Below are 16,794 nucleotides of genomic sequence, written 5' to 3'. Positions count from 1 at the left end.
TGTAGAAAAGGTTCTACTTTCTGAATCCGATGAGTCATCATTTTAAACTTATATAATTATTTGAGTGTTTATTATGAAAACTAATGCTGCTTTCTTTTGGCTACCTTAGCCCCAGGCAGAGGCCAAGGTGAATGGTACAACGGTGTCTTCTCCTTCTACCTCTCTTCAGAGGTCAGACAGCAGTCAGCCTATGCTGCTCCGGGTGGTCGGCAGTCAGACTTCAGAATCCATGGGTAAGTGTTTCTCTTAACCACTCTTAGATGTTGTTTTCTCTTCAGGTCTGGAAATGGTGAACTGTTTGCTCGGATCATCAGCTAAATCACCTACTATCAGCTCTGTACAAGCCATGGTCATAAATGTCTTTAGAATACAAAGATGAGTCACATAGTCCAAGCCCCCTCAAAAAGCTGGCCGTTCAGCTCCTCAGAACAAACTAGTGTAGTATTTGGGTTCATTCATTTTGGAGAACAGCAAAGGCTTTATGATGAATTGGTAATTCTGCATAGTTTGGAAGGGTGAAGTAGGAACCAAGCACTCTTTGAAGGAGTAGCCTAAGTGGAGATGTAGAGATAAAGACGTTTGGCCCAGGGCAGCAAAGAGCCAGTAGTCCATGTCAGTAGAAAAATCAGGTCCAAGCAGAAGGGGTGGGGTAGAGAGAAGGAAATAATGCTGCAGAGGAAGATTGGGGTCATACTACAATGACATGAGTGTTGAGCAGAGGTGTTGGACTCACTTTGGTCAGAAAAGAATATATGTCGGGTAAGAAATATCTCCCAAGAGGTATCCCGGCAGCTGTCTGTGGCCCAAAGTAACCCATTGTTCCACCTTATAAAAGTTTTAAGAGGCAAACACAAAGGCCAAACTATGGGAGTTCAAAGTGTAGGCTAGCTAGGGGTCAGGGAGGAGAAGACTGGGAGACTCCTACTTGAAAACAGAGTATTTAGGGCTGTGGGCCTGCCTGGGCAATGATGGGAGAGCATTGGGTTAGAACCAGATAGTGATCCTTGTGACTGGGGACACACTTTGAGAAACCAGCAGGTCGTAGTCGTGTGTGTAAAGTGAAAGCACAGGTCCGTATCAGGTCCGTATCTGGTGTAAAAGAGCCGGCTGGGGGAGGTGACAGTGTGCTCCATGGAAGTAGGAGCTGGAGGGTATGAGATAAGAAATGTGTAACAAAAGGGCCTGTATCCAGTGTCTTGAGGAAGACCTCCCTCTAGGTGATGGGGTAATAAAGGAGTGGAAAGCAGGTAGAATGAAGATGTGGGCAACAGGTCAAAGAATGAAAAGAAATGATGGCTCGTTGGATCGTGTCAATGCATTAGCCAAGAAAATTGTGAAGTTGGAGAATGTGTGTTTTCAGTAATTTTGAAAACAAGTGAGGCTGGAGCAAAGTGGAGACATTTTTGGAACATAACAAAGTTACAATGAGGACTTAAGTGAAAGATGAGTTTGTTGAGGAAATGGTCTAGTGTCATTTCTGCCTAGGACTGGGTTCTCAGAAAACTGGAGTGCATGAGGCATAAATGATAATAGAATGTCACCAGCTGTCTGCTTATTGACTTTTCCTGCCATGCTAGATTGTGAAGGCCACAAATACTTTATCTATCCCCTTCATTTATCCTGCTCTTTTTTTTTTTTTTTTGAAGACTTACTTATTTTAGAGACAGAGCGAGCAAGCAAGCATGCATGTGGAGGGAGGGGCAGAGAGAGACTCTTCAAGCAGACACCCTGCTGAGCACAGAGCTCGATCCCACAACCCATGAGATCATGACCCGAGCTGAAACCAAGAGTCAGGCACTTAACCAGCTGAGCTACCCGGGCACCTCTGTCCTCAGGCCCAGTATGAGGCAGCCCCATGTTTTGTTTCCTTTTCCGTGGATCCTAAACTGGTTGTATTTGACCCTCTTGATCTTTCCTCACAGAAAAGAAGAGACCTGTGTCTCTTTGATTCCTCACACTTAAAGCTCTGGTATCATAGTGTGTCAACAAATTCATTTTATACTTAAATGTTCTATGAGAGTAGCATATAGAAAGGTAAAGTGCCAGACAGAAAAGAAGAATCAAGGCACCACAGTCAGGAGAATTTCAAAATTGGACGTACTTTCATGAGATGCCTATCTATATCTAAGACCCAGCCTACTGGTGAGCTGCCAAAGACTATACATGGAGATCACTGAGAGGGGGCTTTTCATGGCTTTGACAAGACCAGGGTGGTCGGGCTTATCAGATGGTAGTGAGGTTCTGAGGTGATGGAGATACTGAGGAGGTTGTGCGAGGGGACTGCAGAGGGCTGGGGAAGCAGTTCTGATGAGCTTCAAGACCCTCAGGCAGTGGGCAGAGTCCTCTGTTCCTCCAGAGAAGTCAGACCTTGCAGGAAAGCCAGGTCCCAGTTGTCCTGTGAAGGAAGAAAATGTGTGTGTGGAGCGGCTCTCCTGGCTTTATCCCAGCTCAGTGACTGAGGGCAGTGTTCGCATCAGATTCTCTTTCCCTGCCATGAGATCCGAATAGAACCACTGGACCACTGGGACCGAAAACAATAGTTTGGCACGCGAAAAAATGTCTGCCTCTTCAAAGTCTGTAAACTCCAAAACCAATGGAGTTTTTGTACCTTGCTTTGAAGTAAGCAGAGCATGTGAAACTGTACCGCATATTTTAACAAGTGAGATTCTGACCCCTGGGTGCTTAGAAGCAGTGATTATATGTAGGCCTGTCAACACTGGCCTAGAGAAAGAATCTCCAAGGAAGCCCCCAAATCACAGCACACATCAGGCTGTGGTCCTGATGGTTTGCAGAGCTCAGAGGATCACAGCAGAATGGAAAACAAGAAGTGTTCTACGTGGGTGAGTTCAGCTACCTGGCTAGTATAAAACGGATTGGCTGAATTTGTTCTCTGAAAGAAAGGACTAACTGCAAAGGTGTTTTTTTTTTTTTCAACTGTGTTTGGCGGGGGGGGGACCCAACCCTCTTCTTGAAGGATGCACACAGGTACTTAAATAGGTGCCATGTGTATCTTCCCACTTTGAAAGTCTGAGCTGTGTGATAAGGCTGGGATTTAAAGAACCATATTGTGGATACAGAATTGCGTTCTTTAAATAAATCCTCTCCCAATGACATTCTAAAGGCAAGCATGGGTGAAGTCATACTGGGTGACCTCCTGAGTAACCTAATGAGTTGGAGTGCTTCCTCAAACCATGAAATACCTATCACTATGTCTCTGCATACCATATGTGTCACTATACATTTTTTTAAACTGGGACAGTGTTTTTTGTTTTGTTTTGTTTTGTTTTTAAAGATTTTATTTATTCATGAGCAACAGAGAGAGAGAGAGAGAGAGAGAGAGAGAGAGACGGGCAGAGACACAGGCAGAGGGAGAAGCAGGCTCCAGGCAGGGAGCCCGATGTGGGACTTGATCCCGGGACTCCAGGATCGCACCCTGGGCTGAAGGCAGGCGCTAAACCACTGAGCCACCCAGGTGTCCCTAACTGGGACAGTGTTGTGAAGCTTACGTTCTATTGGAAGAGACAAGGAAATTCAGAAAGTTTGGGTTTCTTGAGTTACGTATCCAGGAGCTTCACTAGCAACTCCTTACCTCTGATGAGCCATTCCCTTCTTCCCATCTTCCAACTCACTTTTTCTTAAAAACGTTAAGAAGTTCCCTAGCTTCTGCCTAAGAATTTCAAACTATGACAGAAATGGAGTTAATTGAAGTTTGCCACATTTGCTTTATTTTACATCTTTTTGCATATGTGCACATTAGGTGTTTTGCAGTTTGTTTTGTATATTTAACTGACCCACTTAATGATTAAACCCTAAATACTTCAACATGTATCTTCCAAGGTAAAAGATACTCTCTTACATAATCACAAAAGAATCATCACACTCAGGAAATTAACACTGATATGATACTGTTAGGCATAATTTAAGTTGAAATTCCCTCAGTTCTGCCAGTAACATTCTTTACAGCTTTCTATTTTTCTCATTCAGGATCCAGTGAAGGGCCACATTTTGTATTTAGCTATCATTTCATTTTATTCTCCTGTGATCTAGAACACTTCCCTAGCCTCTCTACATTTTTCATGACACTGACATTTTAGAAGAGGTCACAGCAACTTGTTCTATAGGATGTCCCTCACTCTTGGATTCAAGTTAAATATTTTATATCCAATTATCACATCGGTGATGTACCTTTCTCAGGGCATCACTCAACTTTCCTCAAGATTCTCTCATTAGCCCCTTCCTTCTCGCTAGATGATCTTTCCAGGTCTTGGTTTCTGGGATGTTGATAACCATAAGTCAAGATTGCTAGGCCTCTCCTGAGTGTCTTTTGGATAAAAATGTAACCCAATCTGAAATCCTGGTCAGCCTCCAGAACATCTTCTAATTTTAATACCACACAAAGATAGTCCTTTACCACCCTTTCTTCCATTACCTGCCTTCTTTTAATTTTTTTAACTTTCTTAAAGTATAATTGATGGACCAAAATCTGCACACATGTGTACTCCTTGGTGAGTTTGGACATATGCAACACCCCTGACATGACCACAAACAAGGTACTAAATATATGAATCACCAAAAAAATCAGCTGAGGACAGTACTTAAAGGGCTCATAAGGATTCACTGTGGCCAGCCCTGCAGGGCTTGGCTCAGAGGCCCCAGACTGAAATGCACCCACCCTTCCTTGGAAGAGGCCTATTTGTTTATCGCGTAAGTTTCAGCCTGAGGTAGAGGTTTCTAATGTAATACACATCTAAGGGCCACCTGAAATAGTCTCCAGAGACTACGGAGGCTGGTGGGTACCACCTTATCACTCTCCTGCCTCCCTCCAAGTCACATATGGAAAGGAGAATGTACACACATCTAATGCTCTGGTTTTCGTGGCTGTCATCCAGTTAACATAACTTGATGATCTGGCTCTGGTGGCCAGTAGGGCTTGTGTTCATAGGTTTGGTGGGATGGCAGCGAACAAAAAAAAATGTAAATGGCTGTTGCCCAGGACTCAGAGAAGAGGGAACAAACACCAACTCCCATCTCCTAGCCTTTCCCTGAAGAAGGTATAGATAGCTGCATACTCTAAAAGCTGCTGGCTGAAATACATTTGAAAACTGTGTACCAAATGTACAGAGTCCTAGAAAAACATAACTTTCTAAAACTGATTTGTGGACAAATATGAACTCTAAATATTATAGCCATTGAATAAATTTAATCATAGTTAAAAAAAAAAAGCTGCTGGCTGAGATCCTCCCCTTTGGGGAGGTCTTGGCATGCCCTCAACTACTGGGTGACACTAAGAACCAAGAAGGCTGCTGGGACAATTACAAATGTTTGAAAGACAACCAAAAGCTAGGGCAGGGTTGAAAGTTAAGGTTCATCTCCTACAAGAATTTTAAACCAGTCCAAGACTGGGAGAGGTGGCTGTTTTATCCAATGAATGGAAACCAACACAATGTCAAGGAAAAGGAAATGGGATATGTTCCAAATCATAAAAGATGTTAATAAAATGGAGGTAAGTGGTTTCCCTGATAAAAGAGTTCATATAATAGTCATAAAGATGCTCATTGAGGTCTGGAGAACAGTACATGTAAGGTGAGAACTTCAACAAAGAGATAGATAGTACCCAATAGAAATCATGAAGCAGAAGAACACAACAATTGAACTGAGAACTACATGAGAGGGGTTTAATAGCAGACTGCATGAACAGAAAGGATGAGCCATCAAAGACAGGACAGGAGAATCCATCTGCCGGAAGAGCAGAAAGTAAAAAGTAAAAAGACTGAAAATGGCCTAAGAGACTTATCAGGATACTCCCAAGCAGACAAATATTCACATTATAAGTGTCTCAGAGGAACAGAGAGAGAACGAAAGGGTCAGAAAACTTCACTAACTTGAGGAAGGAAACAGACATCCAGATCCAAGAGCCCAGAGGAATTAAAAGAGACCCACACCAGGACTCATTATAATTGTCAAAGGATACAGACAAGGGAGAGAATCTTTTTTTTTTTTTTTTTTTTTTTTTTTTTTTAAGGGAGAGAATCTTAAAAGCAGTACACACAAGACCAGCAGCAGATTTTTCAGCACAAACTTTACATGTCAGAATGGAGTTGAATGACACATTCAATGTGCTGAAAGAAATAACTGCCAACCAGAATACTTTATCTGGCAAAGTTGTCCTTCAGAAGTAAAGGAAAGATAGAAAAAGTTTTCCAGACAAGCTAAAAGAGTTCAGCACCACTAGGCCCATCTTACAAAAGGAGTTTTAAAAATAAGCCCTTCAACTTAAGATTTATTTATTTTAGAGAACAAGAGCAGGCAGGGCAGAGGGGGAGAGAGTCTCAGGCAGACTCCATGCTGAGCATCCAGCCCAACTCAGGGCTCAATCCCACAACCCTGAGATCATGGCCTGAGCAGAAACCAAGAGTGAGATGCTTAACCAACTGAGCCACCCAGGCACCCCCAAAGGGACTTCTTTAAGCTGAATGAAAGGGTACTAATTAGTAAGAAGAAAACATATGAAAATATAAATCTCCATGTAAAGGTAAATATATCATTACATTCAGAATAATGTGATGGAGGTGGATAAATCACTTAAAAATTTCATATGAAAAAAAAAAAATAAATAAAAAAAAATAAAAATTTCATATGAAGGTTTAAAAACAAAAATAGTAAAAATGACCAGAATAAATTATTAATGGGTGCACTAGATAAAAGGATATCAACTGTGACATCAAAAATATAAAATGTTGTGAGGGAAGTAAAAATGTAGAGCTTTAGAATGCATTCAAAACTTAGTTGTTACCAGCTTCAAATAGACTGTTACAAAAATAGATTTTATGTAAGCCTCATAGTAACCACAGAACAAAAACTTGGAGTAGACATACAACAGAGAAAAAGAAAGAAATCAAGGCATATGACTACAGAAAAATCATGAAACCACAGAGGAGGAGAACAAGAGAAGAAAGGAACAAAGGAAATACAAAATAGCCAGAAAACAATTTTGAAATAAGTACACCACTATAAAAAATTACTTTAAATCAAAATAGAATGAAGTCTCCAATCAAAAGACCTAGAGTAACTGAATGGATTTAAAAGAAAAAAACAAAAACAAAAAAGACCAAGCCATCCAGGACCGGTATGCTAACTGAAATAAGAAAGACTGAGAAAGACCAGTACCTTATGATTTCACTCCTAATGTGAAATCTAAAAAACACAATAAATGAACAAACAAAATTCAGTCAGATTTATAAATACCGAGAACAGATGGTTGCCAGAGGGGAGAGGGGTAGGAAGCTAGGCAAAATGGGTGGTGGGAAATCCAGGCTTCCAGTTACAGAATAAGTCATGGGGATAAAAGGCACAGCATGGGGAATATAGTTGATATCATAATAGCACTGGATAGCGACAGATGGTAGCCACACTTGTGACAAGCATCACATAAGGTATAGAGAAATTCAGTGATTATGTGGTACACCTGCAACTAATGTGACACTGTGTGTCAACTATACTAAAAAAAACTTGTTAAGAACACCCATCTATATGCTGTCTCTAAGAGACTCACTTCATATGTGAGGACACATGGAGACTGAAATTAAAGGGATGGAAAAAGATATTCCATAAAAATGAAACCAAAACAAACCTGGGGTGGCTACACTTAAATCAGACATGCTAGACTCGACAACAAAAGGCATTACACGATGATAAGGGGTCAGTCCAACAAGAGGGTATGACATCTGTGCCCATTTATGCACCCAACATAGGAGCACTGAAATATAGAAAGCGAATACTAACAGACCTCCAGGGAGAAATTAACAGTAATACAATAATAGTTGGGGACTTCAGTATTCCACTGTTCACTAATGGATAGATCATACAGACAGAAAATGAGTAGGGAAACACTGGACTTAAATTATTTGACATCTTAGACCAGGTAGATTCAACAGATTATATAAATATTCTATCCAAAAACAACACATTCTAGAGCACAACTGAAACAATCTCCAGGGATAGAATGTATGTTAGAGGCCACGAAACCAGTCAGTAAGTTTAAGAAGATTGAAATCAAGCATCTTTTCTGACCACAATGGTCTGAAACTAGAAATTTGTTACAAGAAGAAAACTGGAAAATTCACAAATAGATGACGAAACAACATCCTCCTGAACAACATGGATCAAAGAAAAAAAAATCAAGAAATAAAAAAATACCTTGAGACAAATGAAAGTGGAAACAACATACCAAAATTTATGGGACATGGCAAAAGCACTTCAAAGGAGTTCATTGTAATCAATACCTACATAAAGACACAAGAAAAGTCTCAACTCTCAGTTCAAGGAACTAGAAAAAGTCCAAAATTAATGGAAGGGAATACAAATCAGAGTGGAAACAAAGGGAATAGAATAAAAAAAGGCAAGATCAATGAAACCAGGAGCTCATTTTTTAGAAAGATAAAAATAGACAAATGTTTAGCTACCCTTGCCAAAAGTAAAAGAGTCAAATAAAATTAGAAATAAAAGAGGATATGTAATAGGTGATGAGGATTAAGGAGTGCACTTGTGATGAGCACCACTGATATATGGAAGTGCTGAATCACTATATTGTATACCTGAAGCTTCTCTAACACTGTATGTTAACTAACTGAAATTTTAAAAAGAAGAAATATTAAAGCAGATTGCCCTGGGGCACCTGGGTGGCTCAGTGGATGAACATCTATCTGCCTTTGGCCCAGGGCATGATCTTGGGGTCCTGGGATCGAGTCCCACAGCAGGCTCCCTGAAGGGAGCCTGCCTCTCCCTATGCCTATGCCTCTGCCTCTTTCTGTGTGTCTCTCATGAATAAATAAATAAAATCTTCTTAAAAATAAAAATAAAAAAGCAGACTGCACTAAATACAAAGAATAGTAAGAGACACTTATGAACAATTATATGCCAACCAGCTGGACAACATAGAAGAAATGGGAAGATAAATACCTAGACACATGCAACCTACCAAGTTTGAATAATGAAGAAATACAAAATCTGGAAAGACCAATTACTACTAAGGAGGTTGAGTCGGTAATTGCAAACCTTCCACAAACAAAAATCCAAGACCAGATGAATTCCCAGGTGAATTCTACCAGACATTTAAAGAGTTAATACATCTGTTTCTCAAACTCTTCCAAAAATTGAAGAGGAGGGAACACTTCCAAACTCGTTTTACAAGGGTAGCATTACATTGAAACCAAAACTAGACAAGGATGCTGCAGAAGAATTACAGGCCAATATCCATGATGAACATAGAGGCAAAAACCTCAACAAATAGTAGCAAAACAAGTTCAACAATATATTAAAAGGATAATATACCATGATCAAGTGGGATTTGTTCCAAGGATGCAAGAATGGTTCAATATCTGCAAATCAATAGGACACACCACATCAACACAGTGAAGGATGAAAATCATCTATAATCATCTCAGTAGAGGAAGAAAAAGCATTTGACAAAATACAACATTCATCCATGATAAAAACTCAAAGTGGGCACAGAGGGAGCATACATCAACATCATAGCAGCCATATATAACAAGCCCACAGCTAATATCATACTCCACAGTGAAAAACCAAAAGCTATTCTTCTAAGATCAGGAACAAGACCAGAATGCCCACTCTCGCCTCTTTGAGTCGACATAGTCCTGGAAGTCCTAGCCACAACTATCCCATAACAAAAAGAAATACAAGGCATCCAAATAATAAAGGAAGAAAAAATTATCTTAATTTACAGATGAAGTATTTTATATACAAAAAAATCCCGTAGACTCCACCAAAAAACTGTTAGAATAAATGAGTTCAGTAAAGTTGCAGGATACACAATCAATATACAGAAATCTGTTGCTTCTATAATAATGAACTATCAGAAAGAGAAATTAAGACAAATCCCATTTACGTCGAAAAAAATAAAATGCCTGGGAATACATTTAATTACAGTAGTGAAAGACCTGTATAGTGAAAATTATCAGACATTAATAAAAGAATTTGAAGAAGATGCAAAAAAATGGAAAGATATTTTGTGCTCATGGATTAGAAGAATATTGTAAAATGTCCATCCTACCCAAAGCAATCTACAGGGTAATGCAATCCCTATCAAAATTCCAATGGCATTTTTCACAGCTAAAATGGGTCTGGAAGCACAGAAGACTGCCAATAGCCAAAGCAATCTTGAGAAAGAAGAACAAAGCTGGAGGCATCATGCTTCCTGATCTCAAACTATATTACAAAGCCCTATTAGTCCAAACAATGTGGTATCGACATTAAAAACAAACAGAAACATCAACAGGACAGAGAAGAAAGTCCAGAAATAAACCCGAGCATATATAACCAATTTATTTACAACAGAGGAGTTAATAATAAACAATGGGGAAAAGATGGTCTCTTCAATGAATGGTGTTGGGAAAACATGCAAAAGAATGAAACTAGATCACAGTTTTATACCATACACAAAACTCAAGATAAAGACTTGAACGTACAACCTGAAACCATAGAATTCTTAGAGGACAACATGGGGGTAAGCTCCTTACCATCCATCTCTGCAATGACATTTTAGATTTAACACCAAAAGCAAAGGTAACAACAAGCAAAAATAAATGAGTAGGACTATGTTAAACTGAAAACGTTCTGCATAGCAAAAGACACCATCAGCAAAAAGGGCAATCTATGGAATGAGAAAAAACATTTGAAAATCCTATATCTGTTAAGAGATTATTACCCAAAACATATGAAGAACTCCCACAAATCAATGGGGAAAAATCTGATTTTAAAATAGGCGAAAGAAAAAAAATAAAATAAAAAATAAAATAGGCGAAAGAGCTGAATAGACATTTTCCAATGTTTATGTCCAATAGGCACATGCTTCTTGATCTCAAACAGATGGCCAAGAGGTACATGAAAAAGTGCTCAACAACACTAACCATCAGGGAACTACAAATCAAAACCACAATGAGATTTCACCTCACGCCTGTTACAATGGCCATTATCAAAAAGACAAGAGATACCGGGTTGGTGAGCATGTGGAGAAAAGGGAACTCTTGGGCATTGTTGGAAGAATGTAAATTGGTGCAGCCACTATGGAAAATGGTATGGAGGTTCCTCAAAAAAAAATTAAAAGCTGAAGTACCACATGATCCAGTAATTCCAGTTCTAGGTACTTCTCTGAAGAAAGCATAACCACTATTCTCAAAACGGTATCTGCACTCCCATGTTCACCACAGCATTATTTATTATAGCCAAGACATGGCATCAGCCTTAGTGTCCAATGACAGAAATGGATAAAGATACTGTGATATATATATATATATATATATATATATATATATATATATTCAGTAAAATATGAGGCCATCAGAGAAAAAAATCCTGCCATTTGTGACAACATGAGTGAACCCTGAGGACATGATGCTAACTGAAATAAGTTAGAGAATGATAAATATATCCCATCACTTATATGTGAACTCTAAAAAAAAAAAAAAAAAGGGAAACTCATAGACACAGAGAATCCAATTAGTGATGGCCATAGGCAGGGAGTGAGCAAAATGGGTGAAGGTGACCAAAAGATAGAGACTTTAATTTATAAGTAATTTGGGGGAGGTAATGTACAGCATGGAGACTATAGTCAGCAATACTGTATTGTAGATTTGAAAGTGGCTAGGTGAGTAAATCTTAAAAGTTCTCCTCACCAGAAAAATATATATATAGCTATTTGGGTGGTGAATGTTAACTCTACTTATTGTAGTCATTGATTTGCAGTATATGCATATTTCAAATCATTATGTTGCACACTTAAAACTAATAGAATGTTGTATGTCAATAAAAATAAATTTAAAAGACTATTGACTACTAATTTCATTATCTTTCATCATCCTTCAAACATTGACTGGCCAATCATCAGCATCATCACTGGATACTAAGATATATTTAAAAACTTACACAAAGCAATTTTATGTAAAATTGAAACCAGCTACCTTGAAGCATAATTTTTAAAAAATGATTAAAGCTAAATATCAAATGCTGGATAATTTCTTTTTCTTTTGAAAAGCTGGAGAAGGGCAGGAAAGTTAGAATAGATAATTATATATCATTTTGGAAACTGATTCAAAACACAATATGAGGGCAGCCCGGGTGGCTCAGCGGTTTAGTGCTGCTTTCAGTCCAGGGCGTGATCTTGGAGACCCGGGATCAAGTCCCACGTCAGGCTCCCTGCATGGGGCCTGCTTCTCCCTCTGCCTGTGTCTCTGCCTCTCTTTCTCTCTCTCTCTCTCTCTCTCTCTCTCTCTCTCTGTCTCTCTCTCTCCCTCTCTGTGTTTCTCATGAATAAATAAATAAAATATTTTTTAAAAACACACACAATATGATTTAGATTAGTAATCCAAAGAAAAATAATGGGTATAGTAGCTTGTATACAGTCCTTCCTTTTAAGACAAAATAATTTTCTAAGACATAGCTCCTATTTCATAAAGAGAAAGTAGTTTGCTTAGGTGTCAGCAAATCACAAGAATAAGGATTTGGGGGTTCTTTCAGCATAGGCTACATTGGTTCTGGCTGAAGTCACTTTTTTTTTTTTGATAGAGAGAGAGAGGACACGCACATGTATGCAAGTGTGGAAGGGGAGCAGAGGGAGAGAGTGAGTTTTAAGCAGGCTCCATGCCCAGAGTGGAGCCTGATGCAGGGCTCAATGTCATGACCCTAAGATCATGACCCGAACCAAAATCAAGAGTCAGATGCTTAACCAACAGAGCCACCCAGGCACCCCTGAAGTCACTTTTTAAGCAAGTAGAACCATTATCTTTTCAGTTGTGGAACGCGAATTGATCAGATAGGGTATTGTCGCTTCAAGTAAGCCTAAAACCATGGTGAGTTTCAGAAGACCTTAAAGAATATCTTGTCCGCAGCAAACCACTGCATTTCTTTTTTTCTCAGATGAAATGGAGTCATCACACTTTTTTCTTCACTGAGCAGCATCTCCTGTTATGCTGCATCAGTGTACTATTTTAACTTGATCCTGTCTTATTTTGAAACATTCCTTTTTTTAAATGTTTCAGTCATTTTGTTGAACTAACTTCAGACAAGCTGTGGAGGCTATAGCTAATAATTAAAAAAGGATTTTTTTTTTTTTTGGCATGTCTGTGGGAATCACCTTGGAGTAGAATCTAATTGAAGTACGAATGTTAAAGTACCATCATTAACTTAAGTATGAGATCCCTTGACCATTAGCAATATACTGTTTGAGCAGGCAGTGAATCAGTGAAGTAGGAATAAGGGCTGGCCAGATTCCTGTGTGTATAGTTGGGACTGAATATTTTATTAAATAAATGGCTTTTTTGCTGGACAAGGGGGTAGATTTGTGGTTACAGGTACTGTTAGAGTAAATACACTTCTGGGTTGCCTGTTGTAGTTACACATCAGTATGTGATTAGAAAACCCATAAATATTGATATCTTACAAGAGAAAGAATCAGTCACCTATTCCTGTGTGACAATTACAAAATTCCCTGGTTATGGATTTCACATTTGCGCATCCTTTGGTTGGCTGGAGTTCTGCTGCAGCTCACCTAGGCTTGACTCCAGGTTATAGGTTGGGTTCAGGTGTGTTCCACCTTGTATCATCCTTCTTGGATCAGCAGGCTCTCTGGGCAATGTGCTCCTTATTGCACTAAGCACAAGAGGACAAACCCAACCATCCAAGGACATTACAAACCTCTGTTTGTATCTGCTAACATTCCATTGGCCAAACAGGTCACATAACCAGGTCCAAATTCCTGGGCCAGGGAAGCAAACTCTCCCCAGTACCTGGCCACTCTGTACTGTCTACACTAACCTCCTTGGTGTTTGAGCAAGCCAGTCATACTGCCTTCTCAAAGTCTTTCCATTTGCTGTTCTCTGTATACATGGGTCACACCCTCATGGACTTAGTTTTTGCCCCACTGTACCTCGTCAATAAAAGCTTCCAAGACTCCCCATTCGGAAGATTCTTTGCTCATCCTCTCTTCTGAAGGGTTATCAGCACCTGACATACTTCTATAACTTACTTGTTTGTTTAGACTATGGGCCTCCATAAGAATGTAAGTTACATGGATATGGGGCTTCTTTGTTTATTGCTATATCCCCAGCACTCAGAACGGTGCCTGGACATACAGTGAGCTCCTGGTGAATGTTTTTATAAGTAAGCTAATCTTAGTGTTTTTTAAATCTGTATGGCTACTTTTTTAGACATTTAAAATCCAGTTCAGTATCAAAGAGTCCAGCAGTGTTGCTTGAATGTCAGGTGTCATTTAGCAGTTTAGACATTTCCAGTATAATTGACACAGAAAATATCGACCATTAAGCATTTTTCAGCGTTGATTCACCTCTACTCGTGGATACATGTGATAACTGATTTTGATTCTTAAAAGGAGATTAAACCCAAAGGACTTTTTTACTTAGAAAATCTTAAGAAAAGGAGAAAACAGGATTATTCTTGACTCATGTATGTACTATGTAGGATGTGATCGGCACTCAGAAAATGTTTGAATGGCTACTTTCATTGCTGTCATGAAACACTTCCATTAAGGCAAACCAACTCTATATTTGCACTTAGATGCTTATATTTAAGACTTACAGATGATAGTTTATCTATAAAGATGAACTTGGTTGACATCATTAGGTTTATGCTTTAAAATTTGATCCTTGAAATAATTCAGGGAGAGGAATGCCAGTCGCATCACTGAACTGTGTTTGAATCTTAACACACTACAATTCAGTTCCTAGAGCTCCAGTATGATGTAATTAAACTGTCAGAAATTTTAACATGGTTGCTCATGAATGTCTCTGTTGGTTCTGATTTATTCTGCAAGGCATACTATTGCTAAAGCAGACTTACTGCCATTAAAAATGCCTCATGTTCCACAACTTGGCAAAATTTGCATCCATAATGGAACAAAGAGATGTAATCATCCCTGCAGTTGTGAGGATTCTGTTCCTCCTGGCGATATTTCATTCACTCCATCCTCACCAGATAATGATGGTTTAAACTCACAAGTAAAAGGAAACTAAAGGTGCTTTATTTGATTTTTTCATTTCTAGGGGCATAAATATAAGTAAGTCATGTGTGTGTGTTTGTGGGTGTGTAGATTGGTAGGTAGATACCACTTCTTTTTCCATCTTGTGATCTTAATTTTTCAGCACTTATTTCCTGTCCTTAGTATTTGAAAGAGGTTTTCTGTGGTATGTTACCTTGAGACTCACAGAAGGAGAGATTTTCTTTCTATCCTAGGTCCGTAAGCCCTCCACTATAATAATGATATTTGGCCTTCTCTCCACCTAGGATGTGATTTTGTCTTAATGATGAACATCACATCAAGGATCCTATTAGCTTACACCCTAAAAAACAAGACAAAAACTTAATAATAAATTCAGGACTGTAATCATAGATGGAAATCCAAGTGGCACAGATGAAAGGAAATGACGAGCGTACTTAGGTCATTAAGTCACTGGCTGCCTAGTCATTTCCAAGCCAGACGTGAACCTGAGGTTGTCCGTAAGCACATTCATTGCCACTGATTTGCCAAAGCAATGTCTTGTTTTTGACAGACGTGACAATATACTGAACAAATAAAGCTTGAAGTTAATATAAAAAATTAGTTTCCAAAAACCTTCAAAGTTCATAGTAATTTTGTTTTCAATGAAGAAATCTGTCCTTTACTGCAAATGCTATTTGAGCTGTCTATTTCTGTACCAAATGAATCATCAGCAGAGACTCACAGATCAACAGAATCTACAAGTGGACTCCTATTCCCAGAAGAGGACCATCCATCCCTGAACTCCTTTTCATCCAAAACCTCCTTCTCCCCTCACGTAGACAAATTCTCAAAACCAACAAAAGCTTCCCCTTCATAAGCCTCCAAAACCATGATGATAAAGTTGTCCCATGTAACAGAGTGGAAGGGAACCATTATTCCGCAGAACCCCCATAGCCACGGTCCTTAGGACATTAAATATTTCCCAATCCCATTAGGCTTCAGAAGTACCTGTATTTTATCTTTTTGGTTAAGTGGCAAAGGAGAGAGTGGGGGAAACACCTCCATGTCTCTACCTCTTCCTTACCTTCATCAGATGAATGCAAAACATCACCTACTTCCTTTTGTATTGAAGAGACCCTGTAAGTGGCTAATTGTTCTTTTATTACCAAGAAAAATGGGAGCACCTGGGTGGCTCAGTGGTTGAGTGTCTGCCTTCAGCTCAGGTCATGATCCCGGAGTCCTGAGATCGAGTCCTGCATCGTGCTCCCTTCAGGGAGTCTGCTCCCTCTGCCTATGTCTCTGCCTCTCTCTCTGTGTTTCTCATAATAAATAAATAAAATCTTTTTTTAAAAATGGTTCACATTTACTAATGGGGCCTAAGACATGTTGATTTTATCTTACCTTCCAAGTAGAGAAACCGCTATCTTCTCCAAAGACAAGGATCTAGACACAGCCCTACATGGGATTCTTCTTCCCTTGAACAAGTCATCCCCTAATTATTCGGCCTTCCAGGGTTATCTTTATTTATGTTACTTCTGAGCAAGTGGAAATGAATTCACAATGACTCTTTACATGGGATCATGGGCTTTTTCTCTGCTATCTATGTTTGCCAGACATGTAACATGCCATTCTTTGTGCTTGCTTCCATTAAGGCGAGGAAGACCTGCTCAGCCCTCCCCAGGACACAAGCACAGGGTTAGAGGAAGTGATGGAGCAGCTCAACCACTCCTTCCCTAGTTCCAGAGGTAAGCTCCAGGGCGTGCAGGTCACTCACACCTGCTGGA

At 39.4% G+C, this 16,794-nt stretch overlaps 1 protein-coding gene across 10 annotated transcripts in view; it reads left to right on the top strand.

Annotated features, from left to right (window-relative positions):
- DMD (dystrophin) overlaps positions 1-16,794 on the top strand; it is a 2,057,113-nt gene that overhangs the window by 2,024,679 nt on the left and 15,640 nt on the right. For all 10 annotated transcript variants that reach the window (XM_041741334.1, XM_041741335.1, XM_041741332.1 and 7 more), the window contains 2 exons: positions 110-233; positions 16,663-16,755. In XM_041741334.1, coding sequence (XP_041597268.1) covers positions 110-233; positions 16,663-16,755 — 217 coding nt within the window. The remainder of the gene's footprint in view (positions 1-109; positions 234-16,662; positions 16,756-16,794) is intronic.

The sequence above is a fragment of the Vulpes lagopus genome, chromosome X, assembly GCF_018345385.1.
Source record: "Vulpes lagopus strain Blue_001 chromosome X, ASM1834538v1, whole genome shotgun sequence".
NCBI classification, from domain to species: Eukaryota; Metazoa; Chordata; class Mammalia; order Carnivora; family Canidae; genus Vulpes; species Vulpes lagopus.
Note: the sequence above shows the minus strand (reverse complement) of the source record. Positions and strands in the feature narration are given on the sequence as shown.